This window comes from Gouania willdenowi, chromosome 4, assembly GCF_900634775.1.
Source record: "Gouania willdenowi chromosome 4, fGouWil2.1, whole genome shotgun sequence".
Classification (NCBI taxonomy): domain Eukaryota; kingdom Metazoa; phylum Chordata; class Actinopteri; order Blenniiformes; family Gobiesocidae; genus Gouania; species Gouania willdenowi.
This window is the reverse complement of record NC_041047.1, coordinates 1,711,646-1,728,711: the sequence shown is the minus strand read 5'-3', so window position 1 is coordinate 1,728,711 and position 17,066 is coordinate 1,711,646. Positions and strand designations below refer to the sequence as shown.

At 42.5% G+C, this 17,066-nt stretch overlaps 1 protein-coding gene across 29 annotated transcripts in view; it reads right to left on the bottom strand.

The window, feature by feature from the left end:
* Positions 1-17,066, bottom strand: part of LOC114461434 (mucin-5AC-like) — a 419,115-nt gene that overhangs the window by 79,121 nt on the left and 322,928 nt on the right. For 22 of the 29 annotated variants that reach the window (XM_028443486.1, XM_028443487.1, XM_028443498.1 and 19 more), the window contains one exon: positions 16,851-17,054. In XM_028443486.1, the coding sequence (XP_028299287.1) occupies positions 16,851-17,054 (204 nt within the window). The other 7 variants (XM_028443514.1, XM_028443515.1, XM_028443496.1 and 4 more) reach the window with 6 other exon arrangements.

Sequence of the window (17,066 nt, the reverse complement as noted above, 5' to 3'; positions counted from 1 at the left end):
ATAACAGAGTTGCGACTAAGATTAGACATTGATCTTAGAAAGCACTGCAGCTATCACCCTGAGTCCGCTGGGGCCGTAGAGCTAACGGTACTCTGAAAAACAGGTTGAACAAGTGTATGGGTCAGAAAGGGCTGAATTGGATCAAAGCCTTACCGCTTGTCCTTCTTCAGATGAGACAAGAGGTCCATCCAAAATCTAAACTTTCACCCTTTGAAATTATTTTCGGGCGGCCACCCAATGTGGGTCTATCCCCCTCTGTTTTGTCCTGGGATGAGACAGCTCTCCAGGACGACAGTTTGATTAAGTACTGTGCACAACTCTCCACGATTCTTTCACTCAACAGGTCCAGAGTACGCTCTGCCCTCCCTCTGACTACCACCGAGAACCTTCACGATATCCTTCCAGGTGACTTTGTGATCGTGCACAACGCAAGATGGAAAAGGTGGACTGACCGGAGGTGGATCGGCCCTTTCCAGGTTCAGCTGATGACCCACACGGGCTGTGAAGGTCGCGGAGCGAGCCACGTGGATTCACGCATCACACTGCAGGAAGGTGCCAACACCAGCCGACCCTGATCCAGAGGCAATTGGTCCAACAGAGGGAGAGCCAACACCACCGCTGATCGCGGAACCGCAGTAAGGAGGTGCGCCTTCGGGAGCTGTTTCTTCTTTTTGGGAGCAGTGCCAGGGAGCGTTTCCTTTTCCCCGGATCGGGAGCAGTGTTTTGATGAGCTTTTGTTTGCTTTGAAATTTGCAAACGGAAAGCAAAAAGAAAAGACCTCGTGAGGTCACAAAAGCTGATCTTTTTGACGAGGCATATGGTCTGTTGAAATAATTAAAATCCAATGTAACAGGTTTAATTGATACTATTTTGCTATGATGTGTAATATATGGCAATGGACTAGATCAGAAGATTTAAGTTCAGCTCTGGGAGGGAAGTGGAAATGTTTAAAGACACACAGACACAGGCTTGATATGCTGCAGTGAATTATATTATGTGATAAATATACTTACAAGTATTTACAATTTATACAAAGTAGTTGAAAATGTCCAATAGTCCAACATGTTCAAACTCTTTATATCCAAAGGAGGATTTATTCCAGGTGTCCAACACTTCTCCCACACAAGGGGCAGCGCTTACTGAGACCCAGAAGCAGTTGACTCACAAAGAGCAGTCCAGTGAGTGTGTGTGTGTGTGTGTGTGTGTGTGTGTGTGGATGGCTACAGCGCCTCCTACCTGATTGGTAGAACTCAACCGTTGTGTCCTTCAATCATTAGGCTCACAGCCTTCTAGCTCACCATCGAACCTGGCCTGTAGGAAGCAGGACCCAGGTATGAATAATACAATTCATTTTCATATTCAGGTAATCATAGTAAATAACCATAATTATCACATCATTCCGTCATGTACATGAGTCACATTTCAGCAGATAATTCCATTAATTTAACAAGAGTACTCTTATAATTCTTTGTTATACAACAATCAATATTTCATTAATAAAATAGCATTCAACCATTTCATTTAGATTGCTACTGTTTCCAATTCATTAGTAATCATTCAAATGCAATTCATATAAATATCTTAAGCACCACAGGTTATGATACAATACATCTTCAATTGCATATAGTGTATTGGAGATACAACCATGATCAGCCAGCGCCAGCACCAGCTTACATGGTTGATTTCCCATACATGTCAGTGAAGGCTAAGTAGATGCTAACATTTAGCACTGTAGCAACACTCACCAGTTCACTTGCGATCTAGTCCCTCTAAGACAGCGATCTATGTCCACAGAGGTAGAGGCAACTAGAGAAGGTTGGAAGGCATAAGAGTTTAACCTTACCGCTTTTAATAAACATTTAAAAGCCAGTTAGTTACCTGTAGCGGTATAGTTGACCGGCTCCCACACACACGCTCGTATACCTACAGCGCGGCCATGTTTAAAGGGTAACGTCATACTATGACGTCATTACGCACCAATCTCACGGGACTGAGACAAAATCTCGAGATAATTTGAACGGCAGAGTGGGAGGGAGAGCAGCAGAGCAGAGCAGGGCGACAGGGTTACACCAACCTTGAGGACGTCGTGAGAGAAATACCGATCACAAGCCCTTCCGTTTGTGATCTAGGAACAGACTGAAATATCATCATTCACCATATCACCACTTTGCCACTTTATGTTGTTCGGGCTCTGTGTATTGTCACCAATTAGCACAGTGGTACTCTCCATTATTCCAGTATTCTTCTGGCTGCTGGCATCCAAAGGTGCAAACGAAAACACTGGACTTGAGTCGATGAATACAAGTGTTGTTCCTGATGTGAATGTTTTCTTTGACAGGGCCTCTAATGCTAGCGGAAACAAGCGTTGGATAAATGACGTCACCCTACACGACACCCTATCCGCGACCAATGTCACTCACCTGTTCTTCACGAATACCTGGTATAGGTACGCGCACTACCAAGCTAAAAGCAGGGGCCTATCCAACTGCTATGTCTACTCTTACATGCCCGTGTCATCGACGCACCCCCGTCTAACCGCCATACCGATGGATGCGTTTAACTCATTTTGTTATTTGTCCTATTCTAATTTCGGTTTGGGGGACCCCAAACGATGTTCTAAACAATGAGTTACGAAACTTGCAACCTTACGAGATGATACTTCTTCCACTATGTACGTAGACTACACTCGATCCACTGTATTCCCCTTCTGTTTCGCCAGAAATGGAACGCGTAAATTGGGCCAGATTCCCTGCCACAATTGCAATCACACCCTAGGTCCCGAATGCGCTACCGCACACGATCCACACACATGTGACCGCGTTCAGACACCCGGGGCTAATGGTACGTTTAATTTGACAAATGGGTTTTGGCTATGCGGTTACAAGCTGTACACACCTTCCCCTGCACTGGGACGATGTGTGTGCGCTCGTGCATGTAACTGATCACACTTACGTAGTCGCAACTATTCCCCTCTTGTCACAACAAAGACGCAAATCTCACACTCCTTGGGGTTTTAATCCACACGACGCTATCTGGGGCACGGACGTTCCGCCAGAACATAAGCTGTGGACGACGGGCCAGAAAGTAACTTATTCGTTGTTCCCTTGGGCGGGCGTCGGTAAAACACTGCTGCGCGTTGAAACCTTGGATTACAGATTTAAATCCTTTGTTAACATGTCGTACTTGGCCTTTACTGGGTTCTCGGGGGAAATCACGAATATACGCTTAATGGTTCTGCAAGACAGAATGGTCCTTGACCTTCAGACAGCAGTCAAAGGGGGCGTTTGCACAATGGTAGGTGCATCTTGTTGCATTTTTTTTCCCAGACAACACCGCCGATAGTCAGATTATCGCAGAAGCAGTCAAAGCATCTCCAGGCTTCGCGCCACCATGAACAAAGACCAGTTGGGTTGGCCGGATTGGGTTTCCACCCTGGTTGCTGGCTGGCGTCCTCTCTTGGTTAAAATTGCTGTTATGCTTGTGGCTCTGTTGTGGCATTCTGGCATGTCCGCATAACCTTACCACAGTCGAAAGTACAGCCTGAAGTGTTTATGATGCAAGCCTTTGATGACTCTGATGATGATTCTGCCCACTGTTAGCACCTACAAATGTTTATTATTGCTATGCTATGCTGAGTGATATATTTTGTGTGTGATTTTGCTGATAGTGATGTATTCCATATTCATTGCCGTGATTGCCAATGATATTAGTTGCTAATGATAGTTGGTTTTACTGTGCGTTTGACCTTTGTCTCACATGATATTCATTATGTGTTTATGGGGTCTTTGTTTTTTTCCCCTCTTTTCGTCTTGCTCTGTCTTTGGAGATGCCTTTTTCTCACAAAAAAAAACAATGCATATATCCATAGTCTATTGACAGTGTCACCAGTGTTGTCCGATGGGCTGCAATGGGTTGAGCTAAGTTTGTTTTATTAAGATTTATGAGTTTGGGCTTTGCTATGCTTTGCTAAGGTTACAATTTTATAATTAATATAGCTTCTTTTTATGTTGGACAAAAGGGTGGATTGTGGTGGCAAAATTAATAAATTATATTTACTCATATAATTACTCATGGATCTTGCTCAAATTAATGCTTTAAGTTGTAACTTTCCATTCCTGTCTTTGTCTGCTTTTTTCAGGAAGGTCAGTTGGCTCACACTTCCATTAGATTAGATTGGTTTATTTGAAAGGGGACAGTGCAATTTCATATAGCACATGAACAAACATGGTTAAAAAAAAGCCAGAATTAGCCAGGAAGCTATTTTTCATCTGTAGTCCCCTGGGCAAGATGTAAAATGGCATTAAAATACAAGCATGACAATACATTTACAAGTCAATAACAACAATAACAGTACCTGTTACAATATTAAAACACACAAAAAACACGTGTTCAAAAGGCTACGTTATCTAATACAATACAATGCAGCGCAACATGCTCAGCTTCTAATGTTGGCAGACGTACATGTTAATGAGACAAATTTTAATTTTTTTTGTAAAGGCCTTGTAAGTGGTTAGCTGAGTTCCACTCACCCCCTAACTGATCAGGCCGAGCGACTGAAACCACTCCTGCACTCCATTGCAGCTTCGGTTGACATTTCATTTCGGATTGAGCGGAAATTTGCTAGATTAAACTTGATATTTTTACATAATTTGTCAGTATGGGCTTTAAAGGGGAAGTGAGAATCTATTACTAACCCAAGGTATTTGTATTGATTTACAATTTGTAATTTTTCTCCAGCAACTAGTATGTCAGGATTAGATGAGGCTCTATTGGTTTTACTGAAAAACATACCTACAGTTGTCGAAGTATTTAGCTGCAGGCAGTTCTCCTGCAGCCAGGATGTGACAAGAGTCATTGCTTTGGTAAGTTTATCTGCAACAATGTCCTTGGAGCGACCGTGAACAAACGGTGTCATCTGCATACATCAAACATTCAACTTCAGAACAGACTAATTAATATAAAGGCTAAATAAGAGGGGCCCTAATATTGAGCCCTGAGAAACCCCGGTGGTTAGCCTAAGAGACTCAGACTTCTTGTTGTTAATGAATACAGATTGAGTACAATCATGTGTCATCCCTCTGATGGGCACTACCACAGACATCCTTCTCACCATCATCCTCTGCTGTCTGGCTACACTCTCACTACTTTACAGTCTCTGATCTTCCTTCAGGTTACATTGTCTATACCACATGTAGTCCTGTGTGCTCCTACCTGTGCTCTAATAGCTCACCCTGTGTTCCTGCCTATTCTGGAACAAAGTGTTCACTACCGCCTTTTCCATCCCTTTCCCAAAGTCTCCCACCATCTGTCCTCTCGTGTTTCTATTCTGGATACTAAACCTGCCCATCACCTCCTCATCACCAACATGTTCATTAAAATCTGCACCAATCACCTTTCTCTCATTTCTGGGAATACTCAGCATCTCCTGGTCTAAATTTCTCTCAATTTCTCCTTCTCTTCTAGCTCACGTCCGACCTGTGGAGCAGCACCACCAACAACATTGAGCATCACGCCTTTAATTTCTAGCTTCAAACTCATCACTCTGTCTGACACTCTTTTCATCTCCAGAACATTCCTCCTTCAAGATAACTCCTCACCCTTTCATCTTCCTATCCAGGCCATGATTAAACAGCTTGAACCCTGCTCCAAGCCTTGCTATCTTTCCACATGCTCTCCTGGACACACAGAACATCCACCTTCCTCCTGTGCATCATGTCTACCAGCTCTCTAGCTTTCCCTGTCATCATCCCAACATTCAGAGCCCCTAATCTCAGTCCTAGACTCTTCTCTGTCTGCCTACCAACACACCTTCTTCCTCTCCTTCTTCCACCAACAGTGGTCCATTCTCAACCAGTACCCTGTAGGTCAACTGTACCGATGGTATGAAAGTCATTTGAGTGATTGACATGTTTAGTTTGGCATAGGTCTTCCATCAGATGTACGTCCTGACACAACCCTCAGCATTTATTCGAGCTTCGGACCAAACAGGCTCAGAGTGGCTGTAGAAAACCCCCGGAGGTCGGTGTCGTTTGGACTGTTCCATGTTCCCCCGTTGCAATGGTACATTCCACTCCACCCGTTTAAGCCCGGACTAGTTTCTCTTTGTTACGTTGTTGTTACATGTGCTGCATCTGTGTGTGTCAATAACAAGTAAGTCCCCCTGTGTTACAGTATTGTTGCCTTTTAGTTATACTTGCCATGTAGCCTAGTGTTTTGCAATATATGTGTATATGTTTCTATGCATAGTTTGCATGTTAAGTGTAGTCTTTCACTCAGCCCCGAGGCAGCCTGATACGTGGCTAGTCAGTTAAGGGTTCCCTGAACATAACATACATCAAAGTGACTATTATTCACTGTATTATAACTGTGGGTTTTTTCCATTGTGTTTAATGTTATATTGCACTCCTTTGCATCGACTGCAGCCTCAATAGTTGAGTGCAGTACATTAATACATCCAAGAGGTGGCGCCATTGGCCCTCAGACCGCTGGCCTGTTCAGGGTGCATTTGTTTGCCTGTTGGTTTGTTACCTGCATTCAACCATATCCTAATTATGTTTACCTCCTTTCTACTGTTTCCAGAAAACCACACACACACACGCACGCACGCACGCACGCACGCACACGCACGCACACGCGCGCACACACACACACACACACACACACACACACACATAATACTATTCAACCCCCATGTAACCACTGCAAGAGTTCATTAAAGAAGTTTGGAATTACATCAAAGGCTTCTTCATCGTTGATGTTCCAGTTACTTCTGACAGAGGATAAGAAAATAATTGTCAGCCACCCAGACATTAAAAACACGCGCACATGTTCTAACAGTGGCTAATCGGGAAGACCGGGACAATTCCCGGTGGGCCGGTCTGATGATTGGGCTGCAAGGGCCCGTGTCACGGACTAAGTTTACCTCGTACTGATAGATTATGAGCGTATACATGGGCATGCAACCCTAACTCTACCCTATCTCTAACCTAGTCCAATAAACTAATAAAACATGTGTCCGTTCACTTTGAAAACAAAAATAAACTAAACTTAATTATTAATTAATTTTTTTTAGCAAAAATTTATTTTCCAGTAGTAAAACATATATACTCATAATCGCTCTCAGTATGAGGTAAACTCATTCCGTGACACTGATGTTTATCATAACACTCTGTAGATCACGCTACCAGTCACTGCTCCTCCACTTGCAGCTCTTTCTTTTTTTTGCTGACATTACATTCGTGCACTCTGTCAGTTTCAAGGGTGTCCAAACTTGGTCCTGGAGGGCTGGTGGTCCAACAGGTTTTCAATGTGCCCCTCCTCCAACACAGCTGGGAGACTCATTAGCAAAGCTGTCATATCATGAGGTGCAGCCACACCCCCTCCAATTTGCACCCCCACAGCCCATCAGCCTAACAAGAATCTGAATTGAAACAATTTTTTTCTGAATTAATAATGTTGAATAATGAATGCATCTATCTCTAAAATCAAAAAAAGATCTGTGCGCGCGCGTGTGTGTGTGCGTTTGTGTGTGTGTGTCTGTGTGTGTGTGTGCAGCGAATATCTCCCCGACGCGGTGCCTCTTCGACCTGAAACTTTGTCAACGGATTCCAAATACCCCGAGTTTGTGCATCTGTTATTTTGGAGTAATTTGGTGTAGCAAAACATTCAAAACGTTAATTTTAACATTACAGCCCTCACAATGATGAGCACGGGATTGAGTGTGCTACTTCCGGTTCCGGGTTCATGACATCACAGGTGTCGCAGTTTGTTGTTTGGGTTAAAAAAAAAAAGTCCCCGTCTGCGCTATCTACCCTCTCCGGTGGCCCACCATGCGGACGGGCCGGGCTCATACCAGACAGGCCTCCTACATGGACACTTCACGTCACTCACACCCAGCTGGTCTGACTCACCCACTTGTTGCACCACACTCACATACCCAACCCTTGGGTGGCTGGATGGTGGAGGGGGCCGCCGCCTGTGCTACTAAGTAGTGGCGCGGGGGCGGCACTCGCACCTCTGGCTGCCCTAGTAATCCCTGCAATTTTAATTACAACTCAACAAACCGCCCCCCGTGGGGGTGCCCCTTCCCTACGGGTGGGGCTTGGCGCTTGTCTCGTCTCCTGGTTGCCTTGGAGGTGCACCTCGAGGTGTGTGGGTCCAAGGCGGCCTGCTGCGCCGGTGTGGGAGGTGGGCGCGCTGGGGGATGCTGGCGTCTACGCCGGGGTTGGGGGAGGGATGCTTGGAGCTCCAGGGTGGTGCTCTTTGCTGGGGGGCGGCTCTAGCTGTTTCAGTGATTGAGGTCAATTTCGGCTGCTTGGTACGTCTGTCCTGCTATCTGCGGACTGGCGGGTGGGTGGGTTCTGCGCCTTTGGCTGGGGGCTGCTGCTCCGCATCGGTTGTGTGCCGTTGGGGTGCCTCTCTCTTGCGGTGATGGCTGGGCTGCTGTTCTTGCTCCGTCTGGGGCTGTGCGGTCCTGCTGGGTTGTGGCCGGTTGGCGCCCTTGGGGGTTCCCTGTCCTGCGGTGGTGCCCTTGGGGTCCAGCAGGCCAGGCCAGCTGGCTGGGCCAGTCCTGGCGGGGATCTTCTGGGGCGGGTGATGCGGGCCCTGCCATGCCTGCGAGTGCGGCGCCGGGTGGCCCCGGCTTGGTCGGGGCCCTGTGAGCCGGGTTCTGCGGTGTGGCAGGGCCCTATAATGGGGGGGATGGGGGGGGGGGGTTGTCTAGGGCTCATCGCGCAGGTGGGATCAAGGAAAGGCCGGCGAGGCGACTTGCAGCATCCCCTTGGTTCCCTCGGCGACTATGAGCGTGGTCGTCATCCCTGGGGGCGCTGCTCTCAGTGCTACTTCCGTTCCAGGTCCTTTTGGCCTGGGGTCCGGTCCTTGCTGGCTCTGGGCCCGACGGCTGCCCATTTGGCGCGACTCTGGCCGTCTGCTGGGTGTGGGCCTTTGCTCCTCTGCTGGGGTCTCGGGCGGGGGGCTCTCTGGATCCTCCTCTCGGGGGGTCGGGTGCTTGGGTGTGGCAGGATGCTGGCGGGGGGCCTTGGGGTTGGGCGTTGGGGTCGGTGGCAGGATGAAGCTGGGTGCTCGGCTCCTTGGGGCTTCCTCGGATGTGTGTGTGGGGGGCGGTAGCTGCCTCTCGGCCTGGGATCTCAGGGGCAACTGGAGAGCTGCTCGGTCCATGGGGGGGTGGCCCGGGGCTCCTTGGCCCCTCGCTCTTTCTGCTGGCCTGGCTGCATCTACGGGCCCGGGGCAGTTCCTGGGTTTGCGGTTGCGGTTTTTGCACATATACTGGTCTACAATGCACTGGCACGCCTTGGGATGTGGGATAAAACTCATACTGGGCTTTACTTTAGACACGTTAATCCCAAATACCTGCTTTAGGTACTACCACTCACTCATTCCTTCTGTCCACAGCCACCACCATTATAGCTAAGCTTCACACCTGTCACTATACTGGCTTGATTACACAACATAATAAGCACAATATGCTCTACAACTTCACATCTCACCCTCACTGTAAATAATCTATTCTTTCCCATCCTTTCTATTTCCTACCTGGAGTTTCTCCTCCCTGCTCCCTTTCCCCTCCCCTTCCCCCTGCACCTAGTTGTAACACTGCTCTCCGTTTTTATATCCAACTATAATAAAATATTTCTTACCCTTCCTTAGGGAGGGCTGGTGATGGTCACAATTAAGCAATAATATAAATCAATTTATTTTATTGCAATAACAAAACATGCATTGCTGTCTCATAATGATTGCACTTTTTGTAGTGTTGACTTTTGACAGCATGTGCAGACAAGGAAAAAAAAAGAGAAAAAAAGAAAAAAAAAAAGTCAATATTAAAAACGTTTTTGTACTGATAAAAGTTATTTAAGTTAATATTTCATGGTAATTTAAGATTATGCTTGTGATCCCAAGGTCATGGAGTCCACTTCCTTTAAAAAAAAATTGAACAAAAAGTACACGTCCTTCTCCATCTCTGTGCCTGCCACGCTGTCGTCGCGTGTCAAAAACGGGAGCTCTCTGAATAAGTCATTAAAAACTTTCAGACACTGGTGAGTCTTTTATCGACAAGTTTCACATTGTTTAAACCATATAACTGTACGTGTAATTGCTCACTAATGCAACCCGTTCAATTCTCCATCTGGAAACTGCAGATTCTCTATGGTGCTGCGCATGATAGCTAAGCTCTGACCACTCGGTTCGAAGGTAAACAATGATTTTTGTTTTTAAAAAAACACAACTGAATTGTAGATAATACTTTAATTTACTTACACACTCAAATAGTAGTTTGGAGCTTAACATTTTGTTTTGCGCAGTATTGTTGTTTTTCTGATTGGCGCTACAATGGCTATGGAGTTTGGTTAGCAGCGTCTCAAACATTTCACGGGAACACACACACACGGTCTTTATTTAAAATAAAAATATACTAAATGAGTAAAATAAAACAAAAAACTAAACAATATTTATGTAAAAAGTACACAAAATGACTCCAGAATCACACTACAATGGCAACCAAAAACAATTATGCAAAAAATGCACAAAAAGACAACTGAAAGAAAAAAAAAATATGCATAATGACGACTCCAAAAAACACACATTACAGAAAAATACAACAAAAATAGGAAAACTGCTCAAAATACACAAAATTAAATATTTACACAAAAAATACACAAAACTAAAAAATTACACAAAAAATACACAAAATGATTCCAGAATTACACTACAATGGCAACGAAAAACAATTATACAAAAAATGCACAAAAAGACAACTGAAAGAAAAAAAAATATGCATAATAGTGACTTCAAAAAACACACATTACAGAAAACCGTTGCTGTCTGTTTCTCAATTAAAACAAGACCCTCTAACAGCACCTTTGAAGTCAGCATAAACAATGAAATCATACAAGTAGTAAAAGAGACCAAATATCTTGGAATTATTATTGATAACAACCTTAAATTTCAAAGTTAAGTCAAAAATGTGTGTAAAAAGGTCAAATCCAACTTGAACTGTTTTGGCTTCATCAGGAGGGATCTGTCCCATCAGGCCGCCCTGCTATACATGCATGCAATGATTTTTTCACATCTGTCCTACTGCATCACATCCTGGTCACAAACCTCCCCGTCCACACTCAAACCAGTTGTTTCATTGTACAAACAGGCAGTCAAGGTATTTGATAGAAAACCTATGAGATGGCATCACTGTGACATCATTCATAGACATAATCTTTTTACTTTCGAAAACTTTATAAATTTTAGTACTCTGAAATTGGTCTTTAAATGTTTGAACAGTCATGTGTCGCCGCTGTTCTCAGCTCTCATTGTTCGGCGTCAGGACTCCCGTAGACCCAACACCAGAGCCTCGGTCAGTGGGGACTGTGTTCTCCCAAAATTTACAAAATCTTTTGGACAGTCCAGTTTCTCTTTTAATGGATCCAGCCTGTGGAACTCTCTGCCCACTGATTTAAAACTGCAGACTGACATGAACAGGTTTTACAGAAACAATGGCTGAAGTCAAGTCAAAGCTGCTCACATGGTAACGCTTTATGAAATGTATCCTGATGTGTATTGTTTACCTTTTAAATAGTGTAATGTGTATTGTATTGCATTGTGTATTGTGAAATGTGTTGCCTCCTATGGACAGGTGTTGCAAATTAGCAGTTTTGCTATAACACTGAAAACAATGTATCTGGTTCGTCCAATGCAGTTGTTATGTCCATATCAAATAAACGAATAAATAAATAAATATGAAAATGGCTCAAAATACACAAAATTAAATGTAACGCAATGTTAAGTGAAAGGTGTTGCAGTCTAGTTGCTACCCAATGAGATGGCGCAGGGAGCTCTGTGTCCAATGAAGGAGGAGCTGGGGCGTGGTATTAAAAGGCAGCAGGTGATTGGACTGGAAAGAACAAAAAGAAAAAGAGACTGGCACCTGTTGATCGGGGTGGTGACGCACGCTGCAGCTCACCTGGTCATCCACGCTGACGGGACGGGGCGCAGCTGTTGAGCTGGGTCGGGATGCGCACAGCAGGGTGCCTGCTGATCGTCGGACGTCGCCGAACCAGCACCAGGACGCATGCCGTGGAGCCAACACACCAGGACACCAATCGACCTCAGAAGAGGAGTTCACCTGGCCTTTACTCACCTCAGACCATGAGTAGAGTTCGTGAGTAATCAGTGCACCACCGTATGGGCCGCAACGAATAATACAGAGAAAAAAAAATAATAACCAAGCGCTTGGTAGGGATTGATTTATTATTTTTTTTATGATATGAACTAATATTGTCACCTGAAAAAAAAGGACACTTTGAGTTTCACTCACAAAATAAATGTTTTGTTCTGAGTAATATTCTGTCTCGGGCCTGGTTTATGAGGTAAACAGAGAATTAGCTAATTCACCACACTATGCAAAAAACCCACTCAAACTACTGGGTTTTTTTTTTTTTGTAACTTATATTTAAACTAAGGGTTACATAAATATGGGACAATCCATTATTTTGTCAAATACTTCTGGAATTCAATTTTAGATTTCATGTTTTCTACATGTTAAGGCCTCTTGCAAATACGTATTTTTTTGTTTATTTATTTTTTGATAGTTTGATGATATGTGTATGATAGTATATTCCAAATGAGCAATGAGGAAAAAATATATAAGAGAATATTACATCACAGCTTAAATAAGCCTTTATTTAATTTTCACAAATAACAAGTGAGATACACAGATTGACACATTAATTCTGTTTTTTGTTGACCCTGAATACCACAGCTGTCCACAGAGGAAGCAACATTATTTTAAAACCTATAATTGTGATTGTAACATGCAGGAAGTAAAAAGTAATACAAAGTCAATAACACCCCAAAATATTTCCATTATAAGGTACAATTAAATTACAAGTACAAATTCAACCACGACAGCATATTAAATTAAAATGTCTATATTTCAAAATCTGTTAAGGCTTCATTATTTTCAATTTAAAGTGTAGCGGATCATTAAATGCTAAACAAAGATAGTGAACGAAAAAATAAAGGTAATGTTTAGTTGCATTTAATTCTACGGGAACATTAGCACATTGCTCCACAAATTAAGATCTAGAGACTTGGGTTACAGTTTAAAGACAATATACAGTAAATATTTTTAAACCAGTTCAAAACAGTTATTGCTGTTAGAGAGTTAGAATTGGTCCTGCTGTTGCTGCCTAAACAACATTGTTGCAGTGGTTTGTTCCACAACAGGTTGGTCCACTGGTTAGATTTCCCACTCCTTCCATAAATGGCAGTACACCGTGATCAGGAGCAATTTCACACACATCTGTTGATGTGCAGCCAGCAACAGGTAGAACTCCAGTATCAGTTGAGACTGTGAATGAAAACATGAAATAAATTATTTTTACAGCTGTCTGTGTCACATAGTAACATAATTTCCATACATAGCATATGGATATCTTCTATTTACATTACGTTTAGATTTTAAAGTAAACCCTGTTCTTAAACACATTAGGTGAATAAAGTCTGTAAGACATTTAAATAATTCCACTCTAGTGTAAAAACACACCATATCCATCAAAGCAGCGGTCCTGTGCTCCTTCACAATGGACAGTAAACAAGCAAATGTCGGTGCCAGAGATACAGAAGAAACACTGAAGGCCGTTTTCTGCCTGTTGAACAGGAACTAAAACACAAAGAAGAACATTGTTATTTAAATGCAATATTATTGGGGAATAAATGTATGTCCAGATGCAGCAACAAACAAGGCAGACGGCTTGGTTCTCTTTGACAGCGGGGAAGCTTTCTTTAATACATGAACCTTTAACTAAACACATCTTTATTTGCACAATAATTTATTGTGTGTTCGTTTACTTTCATCTGGACATGCACGCACATGCAGCCAGTGCCAAACCATTCCTGTCCCATAGGCTGAACGACTATTTTCTCCAACATAGTCCCCTGTTGGAGACCAAGATCACGTCGGGGACACTAATTTGTTGTGGAATAAATGTATGTCCAGATGCAGCAACAAACAAGCCAGACAACGTAGTTTCCCATAAGATGACTCCAGTCAGGACGTTTTAGTTATGTATTGCAATGTAGTTTAGTGCATCCATTCCTGTCCCACAGACTGAACGACTATTTTCTCCAACAACATGCATATGAAAGTTCCTATATTATTGATTTTTAAAACATATTTCTGGTTAGTTTTTACTTCTACAAATCATCTCCTCCATCATCACTTACCAGTCAGAGTTTCTGAGTTACAGTTGTTTGTGTCGCAGCATTCAGCATCTATGATTTTATCTGAATCCACCACATCAGTAGAAAACTTAAAGGTGCCGTTGTGTGGACACAGTGTGGAAGGAGCACATCCTCTGAAAAAACTCTCATCTCCAGATAAAACATCTACAAAGATAAAAATCAGTTTGTTTAGTTTGTCTAAAAACATGTTACAGTAAATGTACTTTATGTAAATTATGTTCATAACAAGAGATAAAGATTACCTTTAATGGAAGCTGTTATACACATAGTCTCTGAAGAACAAGTCACTGACTCTGGACTGGAACAAGATGATCCTGAGCAGGATAGACACTGAAGTCCTGGGACTGGAGGAGAAACAGAACAGGACTTTAGGATACAAAAATACAGGAATAAGTGAGAATATCACAACCATGCAAAAATACAAAGTCAGATCCATCTAAAGGTGGGATTTAACCTTGTAAAATAATTAAATAGTAATATGTATTTGTGAAATGTAAACATATCTTAATAATATGCCAAACTGTTTTGATATGTAGGGAACCAAACCACATCAAGCCGAAAGACCCTCTTCCTAACACGATTAACCAAGGAGTGTCTTTCTTTATCACAAACTGTTTACAAAGCAACTTTGCGGTGCATAGCTAACCCCAGTATGCTTCCTTTGAACTTCATTTTATACCCACAGAATGCTATTTTAAATGTTTCATCATTTAAAAAGTGCTTAAAATACCAGAAAACATCACAAAAGTTAGTTTAAGGTATTTACTGCAACCATATAGTAAAGAAGAGGCATAACATGGTTTTTGATATTTATGTTTCCAAGTAATTACAAATAAAATTCATTAACCGTTACCTAAAGAGATCCTAGGCTATTTTCCAGTCGTGTTTGGTATCAAACTCTTTCGTAATACATGATATTTCAAGACATGATGTCAAAAACATTATTTGAATATGCTGAACTCATTATTATGGTTTATGTGTAAATCTAGGAATCATCCCTCCTGTTTGTCATTGTCTCACATACACACACACCCCAGACACACCCACAGGCATCCAGCTGACATGCTGGCAACTTTAAACCAATCAACGAAGCCTTTTTTCTTGGGAGACAAGTCCCAAAGATAATTAAAAAAAAAAAAAAAAAAAGCCAAAATTTTAGTTTTGGGACGCTGGCCGTTTCATGCTCAATGCGTTTCCCTTCCCCATCTTTTCATTTATTTCATTTTTTATTTTTAGTTGAAACAGATTTTTGGAATCAACAGCTTGCTTGGTTCGGACGAATCCAGCATCTAGTGACGTGCGTAACAGCTGAAAGAAGCCCGGCCCGTGACCCACTGTGGTAAACCATGAGCCATTCTCTAACCCAGCTGTGAAGGCCAGAATGCCTGGATTGGCTGTAGGGGCTACACTCTGTTGAAACCCAACAGAACTCAACGATGGAACATTCTACTGCATTTCTTCAAAACGCACCTCCAGGTCCAACCTTGACATCATCTTCAAGGTACCAGAACAAACTCTGATCAGCAAACTTGATCCACAATAGATCACATCCATACTTCCATAACTACACACTTACACACACACACACAACATGTTCCACACACAGTTCATCTCATTCATATTTGTTTGTTCTCCCCTGTCTGTCTTCCCTCTTTGTTTTATGAGCTCTCTTTATGATTTTATGCTTTGATTTTATGATCTTATTATTCGAATATGTATCCTGCATTTTTATTAAATATTTAGTAGATTAGCATTCTCCTAGAATAGTGATTTCACTTTATTACATATAATCCTCACTTTTATTAGCCTAGAAATGCGTTTTATCATGATTTAATTATTCCATTTCAATTGATATTTTGACTGTGTTAAATGTTGAATTTTGAATAAAAGGTTAAACATAATCTTTGATTCCTCTGATTCATTAAAGCTGTGATGATGGTGTAGATGTTGTTGGTAGAATTCACTTTTCCCTGGTTTCAAATTAATGGGTTTAGTCTAAAAACTTAGACATAATTCTCCTGTTCACAGGAGTGGCACCCCGCAAAAGTTGAAGTAATATTAATAATCATAATTATATTCTTATTAATATAACCCATTATTAATTACTCCTCCTCCTACAGATATATTGTTAATATATTGACATTGTGAGCTGTATTTGATGAGTGAGGCCATGTAATGAGTCAATCAGTTTTTTTTTTTATATATGTTGCATTTGTGGCAGATTTATTGCTTAACTATTCATCCATCCATTTTCAGACCCATTTTGTCCTATTTCAGGGTCGCGGGGGTCTACTGGTGCCTATCTCCAGGTCACACTGGGCGCTAGGCGGGGGTACACCCTGGACAGGGTGCCAGTCCATAGCAGGGCAACACACAGACAGACAAACAACCACTCACATTCACTCCTACGTGCAATTTAGAGACTCCTATCAACCAAACAGTCATTTTTTTGCATTGTGGGCTTAACTATTCATTTGTTGTTAAAACATTGTGTGTGCCATCTGTATTATAGAGATTATTTTACTGAGTTCAATAGGGTTTATCTTTGTGGAGCTTAACGTAGTCTTTGTTCTTTTGACCTATTGATGGTTTAATACCTGTTGTACTCATAGGAGTTGTAGTTGGTCCTGCTGTTGTTGGTTCTGTGAAATCATTGCAGTGGTTTGTTCCACAACAGGTTGGTCCACTGGTTAGATTTCCCACTCCTTCCATAAATGGCAGTACACCGTGATCAGGAGCAATTTCACACACATCTGTTGATGTGCAGCCAGCAACAGGTAGAACTCTATTATCAGTTGAGACTGTGAATGAAA